General features: G+C 35.5%; 1 protein-coding gene across 1 annotated transcript in view; it reads left to right on the top strand.

Annotated features, from left to right (window-relative positions):
* The window catches only part of map4k6 (mitogen-activated protein kinase kinase kinase kinase 6), a 32,497-nt gene that overhangs the window by 2,671 nt on the left and 10,949 nt on the right, over nt 1-18,877 (top strand). Inside the window, exons 2-17 of the mRNA XM_084386704.1 lie at nt 356-413; nt 3,208-3,298; nt 3,371-3,435; nt 3,753-3,808; nt 6,326-6,373; nt 6,575-6,617; nt 6,725-6,797; nt 8,288-8,419; nt 10,284-10,346; nt 10,430-10,511; nt 10,617-10,727; nt 13,107-13,182; nt 16,567-16,625; nt 16,935-16,981; nt 17,261-17,299; nt 18,778-18,811. Coding sequence (XP_084242830.1) covers nt 356-413; nt 3,208-3,298; nt 3,371-3,435; nt 3,753-3,808; nt 6,326-6,373; nt 6,575-6,617; nt 6,725-6,797; nt 8,288-8,419; nt 10,284-10,346; nt 10,430-10,511; nt 10,617-10,727; nt 13,107-13,182; nt 16,567-16,625; nt 16,935-16,981; nt 17,261-17,299; nt 18,778-18,811 — 1,077 coding nt within the window. The remainder of the gene's footprint in view (nt 1-355; nt 414-3,207; nt 3,299-3,370; nt 3,436-3,752; nt 3,809-6,325; nt 6,374-6,574; nt 6,618-6,724; nt 6,798-8,287; nt 8,420-10,283; nt 10,347-10,429; nt 10,512-10,616; nt 10,728-13,106; nt 13,183-16,566; nt 16,626-16,934; nt 16,982-17,260; nt 17,300-18,777; nt 18,812-18,877) is intronic.

Below are 18,877 nucleotides of genomic sequence, written 5' to 3'. Positions count from 1 at the left end.
TTATTTCATGTTAAAATATTATAAGGCCTTAAAAAGCTGGAACTGATACCCAGTCAAATGCCAAAGAGGTAGTGTGTATTTGCGAATGTATTAAAATACCTGCAGTACTTTGTGCACTGGCTTTTTATGATCCACTGCAACCACACAAAAATAATGTGGAGCTTGAAAGTGACATGACACAACAGTTGTTGTGGTGGCTTGACACAAGCGACCTTACAAAAAAAACCAGGAGGAAATTTGTCTTAAACTGACTGATGCAAAGGTTTGATGTCAACATGCATTGCTTATGTGTAGAAGCACAATGACATTAAGCTCATCTGCATAAAGCACCAACTTTGTTTCTTTGTCCTTATAGGCCCGTAGCATTAAGACTTCAGTCATCGCAGCTATTAAAGTGGTCAAACTGGACCCTGGTAGGTCATAAACTTTATTTTTCAAGAAATCTCATTTGCGTTGTATTGATATAGTGATGTATACAATGGTTTGGCCTTTTCAGTAGATGTGGATGATATTTGAGTGGTCAATCTAATGTAAATAATTGTAACAAAATTAGTGAAATAATATAGTCAAAATTTGTTCGAACATATTTTAAAATGGGAAAATGTCCTTTTTCTAAACCCTTCTTTAAACTCATTACTTCTTTAGCAACTGTTGACATTTGCTTCTTTTTTTTTTCCTAACTAAGTCTATGGAATTTCTGTATGTTGAAATAGTTTTAAACTATCCACTACAGCAGGGATTCCCGAACTTTTTTGTCAACCGAACCCCTCTGACCTAAAATATTTATTTAATGTACCCCTTGACAATTTAAAGGGATAGTTCACCCCAAAAAATACATTTTAAAAGTAATCTACGGAGCCCCTTCATGGTGGTGAAAAATAATAAGTGAATGCTTTTGCGTTCCGTAATATAACACAAAACATTTCAGAGAGAATGCAAAATCATTGCCAAATAATTTTTCCTCCCATCTCATATTTCTTTCATCACCATTTCCCTTTAGTGGCTCCGTAACAATCCATGTTCTTATGAACTTTTCAAAGCAGGAAACATTTTAATGACTATTAGCTCTTCATCAACCCCAGTTTGGGAAACCCTGCACTACAGAAATGACTCAAAAATACAGTAAAACGTTGTTGCCAGTTCTCTTATCATAGTTACACATTGATTCAGGTCATTCTAGTGTCACTAATACCATTGTGAAAGCATTGTAGAAATGTCAGTTGACTGTTATAAGAATTTGCCAGATAAAGGTTCTTTGCATTGTCACTCTTCATTTTTAAACACGTATTGAACATTTTCGTTTTATTTGTATCCCTTTATGAGCAAGTTTCACCAAAATTCATGTATCATGGAAATTCTGTTCTGTAACGCTTGTCTGAGTGACCTAAAGTTAGGAAAGGGGCGGGGCTTAACAAAGGGTCAATTAACCTCCTGGGACCCAGGAATAGACTTTTGTCCACTGTAGTGGACATTATATTTTAGTGAATTTCGCTGACATCATACATGTCACATGTCACATCCTGGGTGTCCTGTAAAGAGCACATTCAGGACTTTTCAGAGACACCAAATGTTTGGAGGTTTCACCATGAAAACAACTTCTCCTTGGATTTAGTGATCAAATGTCAGAAATATGATAATATATTGTAATTATAATTTAAATCGGACTACTTTTCAAATTGTATTTCATAAACCAACATCTCAGGAAAATGTTATGGGGTTTCAAATAAAAAAAATACTTTCTGTTACAGAACAGGGCATTGATTTCATACGTGTCCACTGTAGAGGACATCAGGACTTAAGTCTTATTTATCAGGCATTTTGGGAGACACAACAAAAGAATTTGGAAATAAATTATACATCAATATTCCTATGAAATATTAGATATTATTATTAAAATGTTGGCAATTATTACTCCAATTATTACACTTCTATTTTCATTAAATGTTGCTCCAAGAACACATTAATGTGCAAATTAGATACAGTGTATAGATACATTGCATTGAATGGGAATATTAATTTATGGCCATTTTACCCACATATTGCATAAAGTAAAATGGTGTATCAATTCATTCCGTTATATCTTTCATAACATAGTTGAGAATCATCTTTATACAAATTTTGGTTAAAAAAATCCTGAAACCCCAAAATGCATTGGTGATTGAAAAAAAATCCCATTGTTTTTGCCTATACATATAATATCATGTCATTTTATTTTTTAAACAACTTAGTCCTGGTGTCCACTACAGAGGACACAACATAACGTATGAATAAAATATAAAAAATTTTACCATTTGTTTCTTATGCTCTAAACAATGTGATGACATGAAAAAAAAAACTAAATTCACAAAACTTTTTTTTTTCTGGGTCTCAGGAGGTTAAAGGGATAGTTCACCCAAAATGTTTTATTCTGTCATTGATTACTCACCCTGTGTCGTTCCAAACTCGTACGATTTTCAGAACACAAGTGAAGATATTTTTGATGAAATCTGAAAGCTTTCTGTCCCTCCAATGACAGCTACGCGTCTACTACTTTCAAGGCCCAGAAAGGTAGTAAAGAAGACATCATTAAAGTAATCCACGTGACTCCAGTGGTTTAACCAGTTACCTGATTTTTTTTTTTTACCTTTCTGGGGCTTGAAAGTGGTAGTTGCGTAGCTGTCAATGGAGGGACAGAAAGCTCTTAAGATTTCATCAAAAATATCTTCATTTGTTTTCCGAAGATGAACGAAAGTCTTGCGGGTTTCGAACGACAAGAGGGTGAGTAATTAAAGACAGAATTTACATTTTTGGGTGGACTGACCCTTTAAGTCAAGTAAACATCTCAGATATCTGTTAATCGCCACCTACAGTTATTGTCCAACACTTATTATCTTAACATTATACATTACATTGATTCTTTGTTGTTTTTTGTTTTGAGCTTCCGAACTGAAGATATCCGCATCAACGCATTAACACATGTTCAGATTTCAAAACAGAAAAGGATTAGAAAGGAACTTTTACTATTTTATTATATATCTTTAGAGATCCATGTATTATGGTTGTAAATTCAATTTGAACTGAATTACTCACTGCAGCATCTGAATTTCAGATCAATCTTTTAATCCCGGTAAATCCCCCTTTTTGTTTGGAGGCAGAATGTTGAAAACATGATGGCAAAGCAGAATCATACAAGATCACAGACAAGTCCTCTTTTTCTTTTTCTGTCAGGTGATGATATTTCAAGCATTCAACATGAGATTACCATGATGAAGGATTGCACTCACAAAAACATTGTCGCCTATTTCGGCAGCTACCTCAGGTTAGTCCCGCAGGAAACTAATAAATAGGAAACTGAAGTAAATCTAACGATGAACTTCTTCATATTCCACAGAAATAACAAGTTATGGATCTGCATGGAATTCTGTGGAGGAGGATCGTTGCAGGACATTTACCATGGTACAAATATTGACATCTGTCTAATGTGATACATGAATGCATATATTTCCAATTACTGTACATAGATGTTCTAGGACATTATTAGCACTGCAAATAGTTTGATGATCGATTAATCTATCAATGATTTTTTATTTGAAATGATTGGATACAAAAAGCTGAAGTGGTTATGTCAAATGGTTTCAAAACCAAGCTTTGCTATATGTTGTTTCCGTATTTGTATGAAGGCTCATTCCGTTTGCAGTGGTTTCTGTTGTTATTTATATTGCCTGAAAGAGGATTAATTTATCAGTCTAAATAAAGTCATTGTGTTTCTGCAGTCACTGGTCCTCTGAAAGAGAGACAGATAGCTTATGTGAGCAGAGAGACACTTCAGGTGAGTGCACTTTCAAGTTTTTCATCACTTTAGGTTCATGGCGCAATAGGAAGGGATTTTAAACTTATGTGCAGTATATGTTTTTAGTGATCTGTCTTGGCATTAGGTTGTTTGTGGTTGTCTTTTCACACTCTATTGCATTTCACACTTGTCTTAACTCTTTTAATCCACTTTTAACTCTGCAGCAATTTTGAAAGCAATGCAAAACTTAAATAGCAGCGACAAATGTTTAAACAGTACGGTGCTTGAATTTGGTGGTGAGTTGTTTAGCAACAGAAAATCAAACTAAACAATAAACTAAACAATGCTTCCATCTTTAAATATGAATGCGCTTTATACAGTCACAGAAACCTCCACATACAGTGTTTAGTTTCAGCATTTAAAGACATCAAACAGTGATGGCAATTGCATCAATTAAAGCGATGATGATTTGATTTATGTAGAGACATTTCTAAACCAGTTGCATGCCTATTGAATGCTATACTTGCCCAACCATTGTTATTAACTTATTATTAAATATGTAGAGATATACATTTACTTAAACGTTAATAGCAATATAATATAAAATATTATCTAATTATAATAATTATATTTTTTATACTGTACATTATATTGTTATGATGTCTAAATTGAGCTTTTACTGGTTTATTTTATTTCAACAAAAAAATAGAATAGAATTTTTATATCAGCCATTTATTGGTTATTGGTCTTATTTAGGGATGTACCGATATGAAAATTTTGTCCGATAACCGATAATTCCTTGTATTTGAAAGCTGATAACCGATATATTGGCCGAAGAATCTAAATCCAAGGTTTTTTTTTTTTTTTTTTTTTTAGAGAGAGCCTGATTACAAACAAAAGTCTCACTATAAAATCCATGTCCCAAGCACACAATTATAATAATGTTCTCATTATAATTTTAATTTTAATGTAGCCTATATATATTACAGACTTAAGCTGCACATGTTGCACTTAACTGTATTTTCCTTTTTTGAAGTGATTCCAATCATATTTCAAGCAATTCAAAACCATAATGGTGTACAGTGCACATCTGAAGTGTCTCAGCTGAAGGAAATAATCCATTATTTATCGGCTTTAATATATCGGCCAATTTTTATTGGGCCGATAATGATTACATAAAAAATTTATATATATCGGCCGACACCGATATGGTGGCCGATGTATCGTGCATCCCTAGTCTTATTTGTGTCGGACTTAATAGTAAAGTTGCAATGTAACTGAAGTAGGGACAGATCTTTCCTTCGAAACGTGACGTAAAGCCGTGTAAAACCGGTTATCGGAAAAAAATTAAGGCGGGGATGAGGTTCTATCCATCGGTTGTTGTTAGGACAGAGGCAGATCTTATTGCGAGCCTATTTGTTGCATGGACCTTTTTATTAACAAGAGACATGAAAGTCATAAACATATTAAGGGCTCGATAACGATCTGAAACGCAAGCATCAAGCACGAAACGCAAGTAACTTTGTGGGCGGATCTTGGGCGCTGTTGCTATTATACCGGCGGGATAAATGACTCTTGCGCCCGACGCAAATCTAAAATGGGTTGGTCTGAAGTAGCTTCATTACTCATAGGTGTGGTTTGGGCGTAACGTGAAATAAACCAATCAGAGCGACATCTCACATTCCCTTTAAGAGCAGGCGTGCTTATTTCATGGCGGATTGCTATTATAACGGCGGATTTGCCAGGCGCGCGCCAGGAGCGGTTCACAGCCGAGGAGACCGACGTTCTCGTCAGGGCAGTAAAAGACAGAGAAGTGACATTGTATGGGGATGGGAGAAACCCAACCAAATTAGCTTCGGTTAAACAGGCGTATAAAAATTTGGGTAAATGTGTAAGCTAGATTTATACCTATTTTTTCTCATCTTCATGGACACAACAATGATTTCCCTCGTGTGTTAATATTTTTCCTTGTAATAATGTATGGTTTTCTAAAAATGAGAACTGCTGCGTCTGTGTGTAGATGAGATAAGTAAAGTGTATGCGCGTTGTGCACACGCTACATTGATTATGGCCAAGCATGCGCCCTTAAAATAGCATATGAATAACATGCGTTACCGACGTGCGTCTGGAGGGAAAAGTCCGCTGTGCGTGGGTGCAAAATAGGAATGATACATGCGTCGGTGTACAAAGTCAATTGCGCTGGGTGCAAGATAGGGCCCTATGGGTTATAAGTACATTGTAATTGTATGATGTATTCTGTTTATTTGGAGAAAATCTAAATAAAATATCTGGTTGCGAGCCTGAGGTCATTAGTAAGAAAGGGGCGGGGTTTAAGCAAACTAAATGATTGGAGAAATCTGTCGTTTCACCGAAAGATATATTTTGATTTTCAAAATATGTCAATTTCAAAACATTCCTCTAAATATGCAAATAAAAGTGAAATTTCAACACCTTTCTACCCAGGATTAATTACTAATCAGGGTTAAAGGTTAGTAAAAATGAAACTAAAGCTCATTTATGCCGTATTTTTCACAATTGTTTTCTATTTGTTTACAGGGACTACATCATCTCCATCATGCGGGAAAAATGCACAGAGACATAAAAGTAATTTTACAAATCAATAAGCCATTATTGCCTATAACCATGTTGCCATGCAGTGTGTTTGATAAACGTTAGTAGAGTTCATTATCTGTATATGAGTCTGTATATCTGTATATCTCTCTATAGCACAATGATGCATGTAAGATGATAGCTTGGGTCTGATAGTGTGGATGTGCTCATTGTGTCATTCTTGGTTGCCCACAGGGTGCCAACATTCTTTTGACAGAGCGAGGAGATGTCAAACTAGGTCAGTCAGGGCTTACCCCTGTCTCAGACACACACATGCATATATTAACTAATACTCCATAAATCTCTTAAATATGGCCTTTTGTCTCCCCTCTGTCTGTCTATCAGCGGATTTTGGAGTGGCAGCTGAGATCAACGCATCTGTTGCTAAGAGAAAGTCCTTCATCGGGACGCCGTACTGGTGAGTCACCGAGATATGCTACTGTTGTAAACAGTTCTTTTGTTTAGCGTTCAAAAGATTGGCGTTGGTAAGACTGCATTTATTTGAGTAAAAAGTACAGTAAAAACAGTAATAGTGTGAATTTTTACTGTTTCTACTTTAAAGGGTCAGTAAGCGATTTCTGAGAATCATTGTTGAACACTGTTGATATTTGAAAACAACCCAAACAAACACACCCCTCCCTTCATTGCTCCGCCCCCAAAATCACATGCAATGCGAGTGAAAAAAATATCTTTATCATAACAGAAGCAAAGCAAAAAAAAAGCTTCGCTAAAAATATGACGAAAAGTTAACATACAATACACAAGTATATACCAGGAAGACTTTGTTGTTAGTCACAAGCAGCACACACTCAAAAGCAATGCTGCCCGTGCTTGGAGAAGAAACAACGCTACCTTGGTGTCCATTTTCACAACCCTTCTTCGTCCAGTGATATTCCTCTGTCCTTTTCTCCATTGTAATGTCTCTCAGCCATCTCTCTTTCTACAGTCTTTCTTCAAATCTCCCTCTCTGTCCTCCCCCGTCATGATTGGACACGCCCCCTACTGCTGATTGGCTACAAGTTTGTTGTGCTGCTCAGTCTGATTCACTTTCAACAGCGTTTTTCAATAATCACTTACTGCACCTTTAATTTTAAAATGTACTTTATTTCTGTAATGGCAAAGCTGAATTTTCAGCATCATTACTCCAGTCTTCAGTCACATGATCCTTCAGAAATCATTTTAATATGTTGATTTGCTGCTCAAGAAACATTGTATACATTTTAATTTACAGTATGTTCACTTACATGTAATAGATAACTACATGGGTTAAGGTTAGGTTTAGGGTTAATACCTAGTATTACACAGTTATTATAATTACTATAAGTTCATAGTATGAACAGGACTGTAAAATAAAATGCTACCAAAACATTTCTTATTACTATCACAGCTGAAAACAGTCTTGCTGCTTAATATTTTTGTGTAAACTGTGATACTTTATTTCAGCATTATTTTTTCTTTTCAACATTATAAAAGTCTTTATTGTCACTTCTGATCAATTTAATGCATCCTCGCTGAATAAAAGTATTCATTTCTTTAAAAAAACAAAAACTTATCGTCCCCGAACTTTGGAACGGTAGTGTTTATAAAACGAATATACAGAATATAAAATGCATACTGATTTTTGTTTAGTGGTATTATTCTATTATTTATAATAAAGTAGTTTGTGAAACAGTATGCTGTAAATATTACAAATAGTAGTGCATTGGTGTCAAATTAAAATGAATTCAGAGAATGGATTCTAGTTTTCACCTCGGATTTATTTACGTACTGTATATTTAATTCCCTTTTGGGTTGAATTTAAAGCAGTTTGATCACATAATGAGTCATGCTAAAAATCCCATGTCCGATTGCTTCTGGCTCATTTGTTATTTGCTTCTTTCATATATTACTTTAATGACTTTCTCTCAGGATGGCCCCAGAGGTTGCGGCAGTGGAAAGGAAAGGGGGTTATAACCAGCTGTGTGATATCTGGGCGGTGGGCATCACAGCTATTGAACTTGCAGAGCTGCAACCGCCTATGTTTGACCTACACCCTATGAGGTTTGAACACACACACACACACACACACACACACACACACACACACACACACACACACACACACACACACACACACACACACACACACACACACACACACACACACACACACACACACACACACACACACACACACACACACACACACACACACACACACACACTTGTAGACCCTTCAAATCTTTTAACATCCTGTGATAGTTACACTACAATGTACATTCCCCAATGTTAAAGGTGCGATTTCATCTGTTTTGCTAACTTCAAATCGGTTTACACAGTTTGAGCCAGGCAAACCTTTGACCCCTTTGGCAAACTTGAAACTTGCTATTCCAAAAACCAACAACAAAAACAGCAATGATTAATCATTTTTTCACCTGATGCTGCAAAGAGTGATGTTAAATTGTCTAGCAGACAACTCAATACAAAAAAGATGCAGCTTTTCCAACCCAACGAGGTGATGATGTCACGTGAATTCGTATGATGTGAATCGTATGAAAATGTATGATTTTTTTGTAAAAAGTAGTCCTTTTGAGGCTTAAGCAGATCGTACAAAAACTTACAAATGAGCAGTGTTGGGGTTACATGTAACAACTACTCTGTTGCATGGAACTAGTTACATGTAATGGCGTTACGTAATTAAATTACAAAATAAATGTAACTGTAATCAGTTACTGAGAAAAATTGTGTAATTAAATTACAGTTACTTATGAAAATGTTAACGATTACAAAGGGGGCTACATCTGAATATTTTCTGTAAAAAGCTAGGATATGTTGAATAATATAAATTTGTTTGTTTTTGATGTGCACGATGCCTCCTGCCATTTAAAGGCCGTTTAGTAAAGCGATGCTATTCTGATGCTTTTGATTGGATCTCTTGTTTGAAATCGCAGCGCTATTTTTGGAATTTGCATAAATGTTAGAATTTGCAGGTTAACCCTGCCTGGTTTAAAGGGATATTCCACTTTTTTTTGGAAATAGGCTCATTTTATAACTCCCCCAGAGTTAAACAGTTGCGTTTTACCATTTTCGAATCCATTCAGCCGAACTCTGGGTCTGGCGGTACCACTTTTAGCATAGCTTAGCATAGATCATTGAATTGGACAAGACCATTAGCATCTCTCTCAAAAAAATGACCAAAGAGTTTTGATATTTTTCCTATTTAAAACTTGACTCTTCTGTAGTTACATCGTGTACTAAGACCGACGGAAAATTATCATTACGCCTGCTGGACTCATGGTACGGCAGCAAAGTTTCTTGATTATTACGCAGGAATGAGAGTATAGTTCCTAGCCATATCAGCCTAGAAAATCACAACTTTACATTTTCCGTCGGTCTTAGTACACGATGTAACTACAGAAGAGTCAAGTTTTAAATAGGAAAAATATCGAAACTCTTTGGTCGTTTTTTTGAGAGAGATGCTAATGGTCTTGTCCGATTCAATGATCTACGCTAAGCTATGTTAAAAGTGGTACCGTCAGACCCGGAGTTCGGCTGACTGGATTCGAAAACGGTAAAACTCAACTGTTTAACTCTGGGGAGTTGTAAAATGAGCCTATTTCCAAAAAAAGTGGAGTATCCCTTTAAATTTTTGAAAATGATTAACATTCGTTAGAAATTTTGAAAAGTAATCAAAAAGTAATCAAATGTAATCAGTTACATTACTTTAATAAAGTAATTGAAATAGTTACACTACTGATTACATTTTAAATAGGGTAACTTGTAATCTGTAAGTAAATTGTACGAATTCACACGAATTAGCCACCAAGTTGCCAAAATGTAAAATACTTGATATGAATTGCTATGAGATTGTGTCGAACTTTTCACAGACTTTGACCGTTAGGTTATTTTGTTATTATGCCCTCAGAGCTCTGATGCTGATGTCCAAGAGCAGTTTTCAGCCTCCCAAACTGAAAGACAAGAACAAATGGTATTTAATAAAAAGTATAATTTCATCTTTGCATTTTATTCAGCTTGCGAAATCAGTGAAAGCAAGTTCATTTGCATAATTAGGTCCACGGAATTTCACAATTTCATCAAAATGGCACTCACGAAGAACCCTCGGAAAAGGCCGACAGCAGAAAAACTCCTACAGGTACTTGTTAACCACAGCTATGTCAAAAATCATCTTTATTTTAGGGCCTCCTGATGCTGGCTTTATTAGTTAGAATGACCTTTTTTTTATTTCTTTTTTTTTCAGCATGCTTTTGTTACGCAGCTCCTCACACGTAACCTGGTTATAGAGCTGCTGGACACAGTCAATAACCCCGATCTTCAACAGACACACACTATGGATGAGAGCGACCTCGAGGTGAATGGAGGGCAATACATTTATTTTCCTTTTAAAATGGGGAAAGTTTTTCCAGATATTTTTAGATTAAAGCTAAAGTGTGCAGTGTTTTCTCCAATCTATGGAAGCTTGTTTCCGCCACAGAATTAATTGCGACAGGTAATTGCGACTGTTTTATCTCGCAATTCAGACTTTTTTTTATCGGAATTGCATGTTTATATCTCGCAATTCTGACTTGATAACAGCAATTGGGAGATATAAAGTCAGAATTTACATGATATAAAATCACAATTGCCTGTTTTAAAGTCATATCTCTGAGAAAAGATGTCAGAACTGCGAGATATAAACTGGCAATTGCGTGTTATAAAGTCAGAATTGCGAGATGTGAATTTATATACTCTTCGCGAAGAGTTTATTTCTCGCAATTGTGTTTATATCTCACAATTGCACGTTTATGTCTCGCAACTCTGACTTTATAACACGCAATTATGACTTTATATCTCGCAATTACGACTTAATATCTTGCAGTTTTGAGAAATAAAGTCAGAATTGCGAGATGTAAACTCGCAATTGAGAGATAAAAAGTTGCAATTATCTTTTAAAATGTTTTATTCTGTGGCGGAAACAAGCTTCCATACCAATCCTAGTTCAGTGTGAGAGAAATATAAGTGATCCATTAGTAGACTGACTTTTTGAAATGTGTAAACACTGTTACTGTCGTGCTTATCATGCTGTGTTTGCTTGAACAGTCCAACATCATATTTGGGAAACATGTTGGAAACAGGGTCAATGACATAATGCTCAGTTGTTTGTCCAGATCTATTAGTTAATTAATTAATTCAAAAATACATACAAATGTAATTCATACATGAAATGACTTGAAAGCGCTTTTTAATTTTGGAATTACTTTTGAGGGGCATCAAGTTAGAAATGTCAGGGTGATACCAAATCACATAAAAATAAAGAATGAACATAATATAATTTATAAAATTATAATTTTGTAAAAATAGTATAAATATTTTAAAAGTTGGCAAGATTAGTTCAGGTTGTAAATTGTGATATGGTGCAACCCCCCAAAATATTGTGATGTTAAAATAATTATTATTAAATATGAAATTTCCTGTAGCTTAAACAGTAGAGCGCTGGCGCTTGCAACGACAAGGTCATGGGTTCAATTCCCAGGGAAAGCAAGAACTGATAACAATGTAAATGTGTATCTTGAAATGGTAAGTCGCTTTGGATAAAGGTGTCTGATAAATGTACACTAGGGTTATTATTGTTAACTAAAACTAAAAACATTTTCATTACTTGAAATAAAATAAACATTGACTTAAAAATGTTTAAAATATAAACCTAAACTTGTTTTATTACAACTAGTTAGGCATCATTTCTCATTTTCATTTAGTTTAAATTGAAATACTAAAATAAATAACCCTAACTATGGAAGCTTGTTTCCGCCATGGGGGAAAACAAAATAAAAGATAATTGTGACTTTAATTTCACAATTCTGACTTTTGTTCTTGTAATTGCAAGTAAAATGTCACAATTCTGAGATTTCAGAGATTTTCATTCTGACTTTCTCAGAATTGTGAGATTTAAACACGCAATTAAATGAGTTATAAACGCTCTTTAAAAAGAAAAAAAAATGTAAGAGAGTTAAAAATTACTTTTTTTTCTTAGAATTGCGATTTTATATCAAACAATTCAGACTTTATAACTCAGAATTGTGAGATATAAACTCGCAATTGCAAGAAAAAAAAGTCAGAATTGTGAGATAAAAAGTTACAATTACCTTTTTTATTTTTTATTCAGTGGCTGAAACGAGCTTCCATACAAAACATTAAACTAAAACTAAAAACTAATTCTTACTAAAAATATAGGCATTTTTAAAAAAAGTAATAAAAATGACAAAAACATAAAATTACTAAAACTTGAATTAAGATGAAAACTAATTTAAAATATTATCAAAAAAACTATAATAGTATTTCAGTGATTCTAAAATACACGTGTTCAGACGCAATATTGTTATTATTTTTTACTTGATAGTTACAAGTAATTTCGAGTCATTAAATTAAAACATTAATTTTATCAAGGTTTTTCAGAAACAAATGAAACCAATATGAACACAAACAGTACATTTCTGAGAATGTATTTGTCATTGACCCAGGAATAATTATTTTTGCAGTTCCATTTGGTGCCACAAATGGTACAAAAATGGCACGCTTCACCTTTAAAACTCAAACTGTACGTAGACAGTAACATGGCTTTTAAACTGACATGTGACATATATGACTTTTAACATTACTTCTCTGTACAGTGCTTGTTTACTGTAAGGTAAAATGTCTTTATGTGGTTATAGAGTTTGTGTTAGTGTTTGTATTTCTGTGTGTGTGTTTACAGACTTGCAGTGTCTTACCTGATAAGATTCATTCTCTAGCGAAAATTCCTGTTCAGAGAACTCTTTCTGAGGAGCAATGTGAGTCCTGTTCATACTTTAATACACAGTAAAACAACTAGTATGTTATTGCATCCGATTGCAGATAGATCATTTTTATATTTACATTTGTTCAAAAAAAACATTTTGTGTATCTAAAAGAGAGGCCTTCACTTTGATTCAATAGTTGATTTTTGTTTTTGTTTCAGTTAATAATCAACCATTTTATAAACTAATGGGGTTATATCATACACTTTTAAATAAATGATTTTATATTTGTACCTGAGGTCTACTTATAATATCACAGTTTCTTGTACTTAAAATGTAATTTAGTTTTTCATGAGCATTTTCTGTCCTCTCTCTGACCCTTACAATTATAGGGAAGTTCTCTCAATAATGAAAATTGAGTCATCATTTATTTCTGTCTTCTGTCAAACATAAAAGAAGATATTTTGAGAAATGTCTCTGTTATTTTGTCCCTACAATTGAAGTAAATGAGCTCCAATGTTGTTTGGTTCTCAACGTTCTTTAAAATATCTTCTTTTGTGTTCCACTGAAAGGTTTGGAATGAGATGAGGTTAGAGAGTAAATGATGATAGAATTTTCATATTTGGGTAAACCATCCCTTTAAAGGGTTAGTTTACCCAAAAAAGAAAAAAATTGTCATCATGACAATCCAAACCTGTAAGACTTTCTTTAATCTTTAATCTTCGAAACACAAATGAAGATCTTTTGAATGACATCCTGAGAGCTTTCTGTATTTCCATTGACAGCTACACAACTACCACTTTGACGCTTCAAAAAGTTCATAAAGAGATCGTAAAACTAATCCAAATGAATTGAGCGGTTTAGTTAATTTTCTGAAGAGCCACGACTGCTTAATATGATGAACAGGTTGAATTTAGGCTTTTATTCAATTTTTAAACATTGATCAGCGAACATAAACAGAAGTTCAACCGAACCTGCTTGATGCGAGAGACAAACCACATTGGTTCCTGCGGAAGCTCAGATATGCTGCGTAACACGAGAATGAACCTCATTGGTTCTTGCAGAAGCTCAAACGTGCTGCGTAACACGAGAATGAACCTCATTGGTTCTTGCAGAAGCTCAAACGTGCTGCGTAACACGAGAATGAACCTCATTGGTTCTTGCAGAAGCTCAAACGTGCTGCGTAACACGAGAATGAACCTCATTGGTTCTTGCAGAAGCTCAAACGTGCTGCGTAACACGAGAATGAACCTCATTGGCTCTTGCAGAAGCTCAAACGTGCTGCGTAACACGAGAATGAACCTCATTGGTTCTTGCAGAAGCTCAAACGTGCTGCGTAACACGAGAATGAACCTCATTGGCTCTTGCAGAAGCTCAAACGTGCTGCGTAACACGAGAATGGACCTCATTGGTTCTTGCAGAAGCTCAAACGTGCTGTGTAACACGAGAATGAACCTCATTGGTTCTTGCAGAAGCTCAAACGTGCTGCGTAACACGAGAATGAACCTCATTGGTTCTTGCAGAAGCTCAAACGTGCTGCGTAACAAGAGAATGAACCTCATTGGTTCTTGCAGAAGCTCAAACGTGCTGCGTAACACGAGAATGAACCTCATTGGTTCTTGCAGAAGCTCAAACGTGCTGCGTAACACGAGAATGAACCTCATTGGCTCTTGCAGAAGCTCAAACGTGCTGCGTAACACGAGAATGAACCTCATTGGTTCTTGCTGAAGCTCAAACGTGCTGCGTAACACGAGAATGAACCTCATTGGTTCTTGCAGAAGCTCAAACGTGCTGCGTAACACGAGAATGAACCTCATTGGCTCTTGCTGAAGCTCAAACGGGCTGCGTAACACGAGAATGAACCTCATTGGCTCTTGCAGAAGCTCAAACGTGCTGCGTAACACGAGAATGAACCTCATTGCTTGATCTTCCGTTTATCACAACTGATGTGTGAGTTGATGAATGTTTCTATGTGAATAAAAGCCATATATAGCGATCGTGTTTCTTCAGAAAATTTGGACTAAACCGCTCAATTCATATGGATTAATTTTACAATCTCTTTATGAACTTTTCGAAGCGACGAAATGGTAGTTGCATTGACTGTCAATGGAGGGACAGAAAGCTCTCAGATTTCTTTAAAAATATCTTCATTTACGGGTTTGGTACGACATGAGGGTGAGTAAATGATGACAGAATTAAACATTTTGGGTGAACTATCCCTTTAAGTGGCCATTTTTGGAATTGTGTCTTTAAGAATCCCACCCACTTCACATGTGAAATGATTAAAGGGATACTTCACCGAGTAGCATTAAGCTTTGTATCAGTAGAAACCCGGTAGTATTTTCGAATGACCGTGCTTCCCTCCCTCATGTCCCCCTGAGACGAGAGATTTCCGTATTGTGTGTCTGGAAAAAAAACTTGTCGTTTTGCGTCATCGGAGGCTTTTTTGGCCAGAGGCGAGAGACTACAGCCAGTAGTAGGAGCTCGTTCCGCATGTTTTCAACCCGCCCATAGAGGGTGGGATCTCATGATAAAACAGCGTCTTTTCAGTTTCGAGTCAACTAGTAGCCTAGTTGTATCATTTCTTCCGATACTGCCCTCTGTAACCGGTAGGCGTGGCTTGGGAGTGGCCTCGTAGGGCAGCGAAGCAAGTGCATTCTAGGAGTTGTTGTCTTTCATCCACATGAGCCAAAAATAAATTTTCTGGCTTTTCTCAGTCTAGAAGGCACCAACTTCTAAAATAATTTCACATTTCTACTACATAAATGACCCAATTTAAATACACATTCATCTTTCCGGCGGTGAAATATCCCTTTAACAGCACTCACAAGTACACAAAACCCTACCATGGCATGTAAACATAATCGATCATCAATGTATCCTTTTAATGTTACAAAAATGTGTCATTTTTGGAACTCATTTTCAGTTGTTGGTCTTTTTTTGGACCAAGGAATAAGGTCTCTTTTATTACAAAAGCTTTGTTTGTGCTTTTGAAACATGACATTTCAACTGTAGAGTAATATGACCGTTATGACCTCACCTCACAAGTACTAACCGGCTAATCAGGAGTGAACAAGAATGTGACATTAGTCAGTGAGACTCATTGTTGTGGTTTGGTAGATTACAGCAAGCCACGGCCACAAGCCAAGGCTAACAGGACAACAGCAGCTATTGTAACGGAGAAGCCACTCTAGAGCTATGAAAGGGTGTATTGTGTGCGAGTGTGTGTTTCTGAGTGTCTTTAGGCTCATGTCTGTGTGCATAAATGGATGAGTGTGCATCCAAATCTGCATGTTAGAAAGTCACGCAGACAATACTATAGAAAGTGACACGTTATACTCCTACCACACGGTTGTATGTGAAAGGGGAAGCATGATACAGTTGAATTCAGTGATTCCGTTTTGGCTCAAGACCATCGCTTTTTTCTCTGTTTTCCAGTTGATCATGTGAAGTTTGGGCCACCAATGAGAAAGGAGACGGATCCCTGTCCTGATCTGGTGAGATTTAACAATTACTTTGTCCAATGTATACAAGTAATTTGAACTGTATTTAAAGGGATAGTTCACCTAAAAATGAAAATTCAGTCATCATTATATAGTTTCCCAACCTGTACGATGGGAACACAAAACACCAAACTTGAAAACATTTGTGTTACATGGAAGAAAGAAATGACATGAAGAAAGAAATGTGTGTAAATAATGACAAATTTTCATTTCCCTTTAAATAAGGCTTCAGTCATATGCAAAAGATTACATGTTACTCTACACGCTTTTTGAATTACTGATTGGTTTCTTGTTCTTCATCAGGGGGCGTGTGATGACTGGAGCTCTATCAATGAGGACAAGGACTCACCGTGGGTTATATATATATATATATATATATATATATATATATATAAATTCACTCTTGCTAGTCTAAAGTAATGGTGATAGTTGTAAATGTTGAGTCTGATGTGCTAACGCATGTAGGTCATCCTAAAACGATGGCTGAGTGGCTGAGGGGTTTGACATCTGTCAATCACACAAAAAAGTCTAATGTGATGAATATATTGTTAAATTTAGCTAAGACTATCTTTCTCAGAAGCACGAGTTTTAAGAATTGCATTGTTTTTTTAAACTTTTTTATTTTGCAGGAGTTTGTTAGAATGTGTGGAAGAGGCCTTGATGGAAAGGTAAACTGACTTTTTATTTCTTGACAGACAAAACTATAAATCTATTAAAAAAATAAAATTACAATAAACCTATAACTATAGAAACTATAGAAAACTATCAATCATTACAAAGGTACACTGCAAAAAAACATTCTTAATCAGATTTTTGTCTTGTTTCTCAAAAAATTGCAAATCATCCTTATGATGTGGAAAAAATACACATCTTCAAGATACTTTACTGTTCAGTTTGTTACAAACATTTTTTTTATTGGATGAAAACAGAAAGCAGATACAATATTATCCAATAAACAATCTTTTTATTACAAAGAGAAAATAGAAATGTGTGTTTGTGGAGGTATATACGTATATATGCAGATAAATATGCATATACACATAGCAAATAATAATAGCAATGTTTATACAGCCGAGAATAATACTCACATTTTTTAAAGGGGGTAAACTGAAGTAAATTAAGATACTTTCTTTCAAAACTAAGAATAGCCAGGTCTATAACCATAATGCCCCCTAGTCTGAGAATTATAATCTGTTTATATGTTGTATTGGAAAAGAAGACAAATATGCTAATTAGGTTATTTTTTTGTAGTGTAGAATTACTTTGTTAGCTTCAATTTTGTAACAAAATGTTAAAGGAGTCATAACCTGCAATTTTCACTTTTCCACGAGAATCAATGTATGTTATGATCGACTAACGATTATACACTGGCCGGGAAGCCGATATTTAAAAGTGAAGCGTTTGTTTACCTCAGGGTAAATAAACCAGCGCGCGTGCACGCGCACTCAAATACGAGATTTTGATTTCAGCTCCCTCTTGACGTCATGAGGTAGTAGGATATACCATATATGGACACCGCAGCAGGAAGCCCCCCTTCCCCTCTACCCCTCATATTCAGTTCAGTCGAGAAAGATGGAGAAACCGAGTGCACACCGGACTTGCTCTGTGGTTGATTGCCATAAAAAACATGTAAATGTGTTTTATTTCCCAAAATCGGACGAAACTATCAGGGACCAGTGGATGAAATTCATTTTTAATGACGCTGTCCCAACAACCCTTTCAACTGGCGTGCAGAGCCATATAGAGCGTCCACGACAGCCAAAACATCGCATTGATCTCGCGAGACAATAATGCTAAAAGTAGGGTATTTCTTATCAGAAATAAGGGTAAAAGTAGGTCTGTGTTTTTTTTCCACTTTTCTTTTTTAGAAGGGCCTGAAAGACTATAATACAGCAGTAGGTATCCAATGTAATACTAGGTTATGACTCCTTTAAAACTATAAAAAACAAATAGTCAGTACTGCGAATTGTTTTTGGAAAACAAATAGTCAGTACTGCAATCAGTTTTGTAAAGAAAATGTTCTGTTTGTCCCCCTAAAGTTAAAATTAAATCTACAACCCTCCAACCTCTTTATTGTAAATAACATAAGAAATATAACTTGCAATCAAAATTATGAAATATTTAATTTTTCCTTGCTCTTTTGCAGGAGTTTGACTATAAAAAGAGGCTCTTCAGCTGCGGTAGGGAACAAAGAAATAAAAGTAGTAAAAGTCTTTTATGTTTTATGTAAAAGTCAAATATCTTGT

This window comes from Rutilus rutilus (assembly GCF_951802725.1).
Source record: "Rutilus rutilus genome assembly, chromosome: 18".
NCBI classification, from domain to species: domain Eukaryota; kingdom Metazoa; phylum Chordata; class Actinopteri; order Cypriniformes; family Leuciscidae; genus Rutilus; species Rutilus rutilus.
Note: the sequence above shows the minus strand (reverse complement) of the source record. Positions and strands in the feature narration are given on the sequence as shown.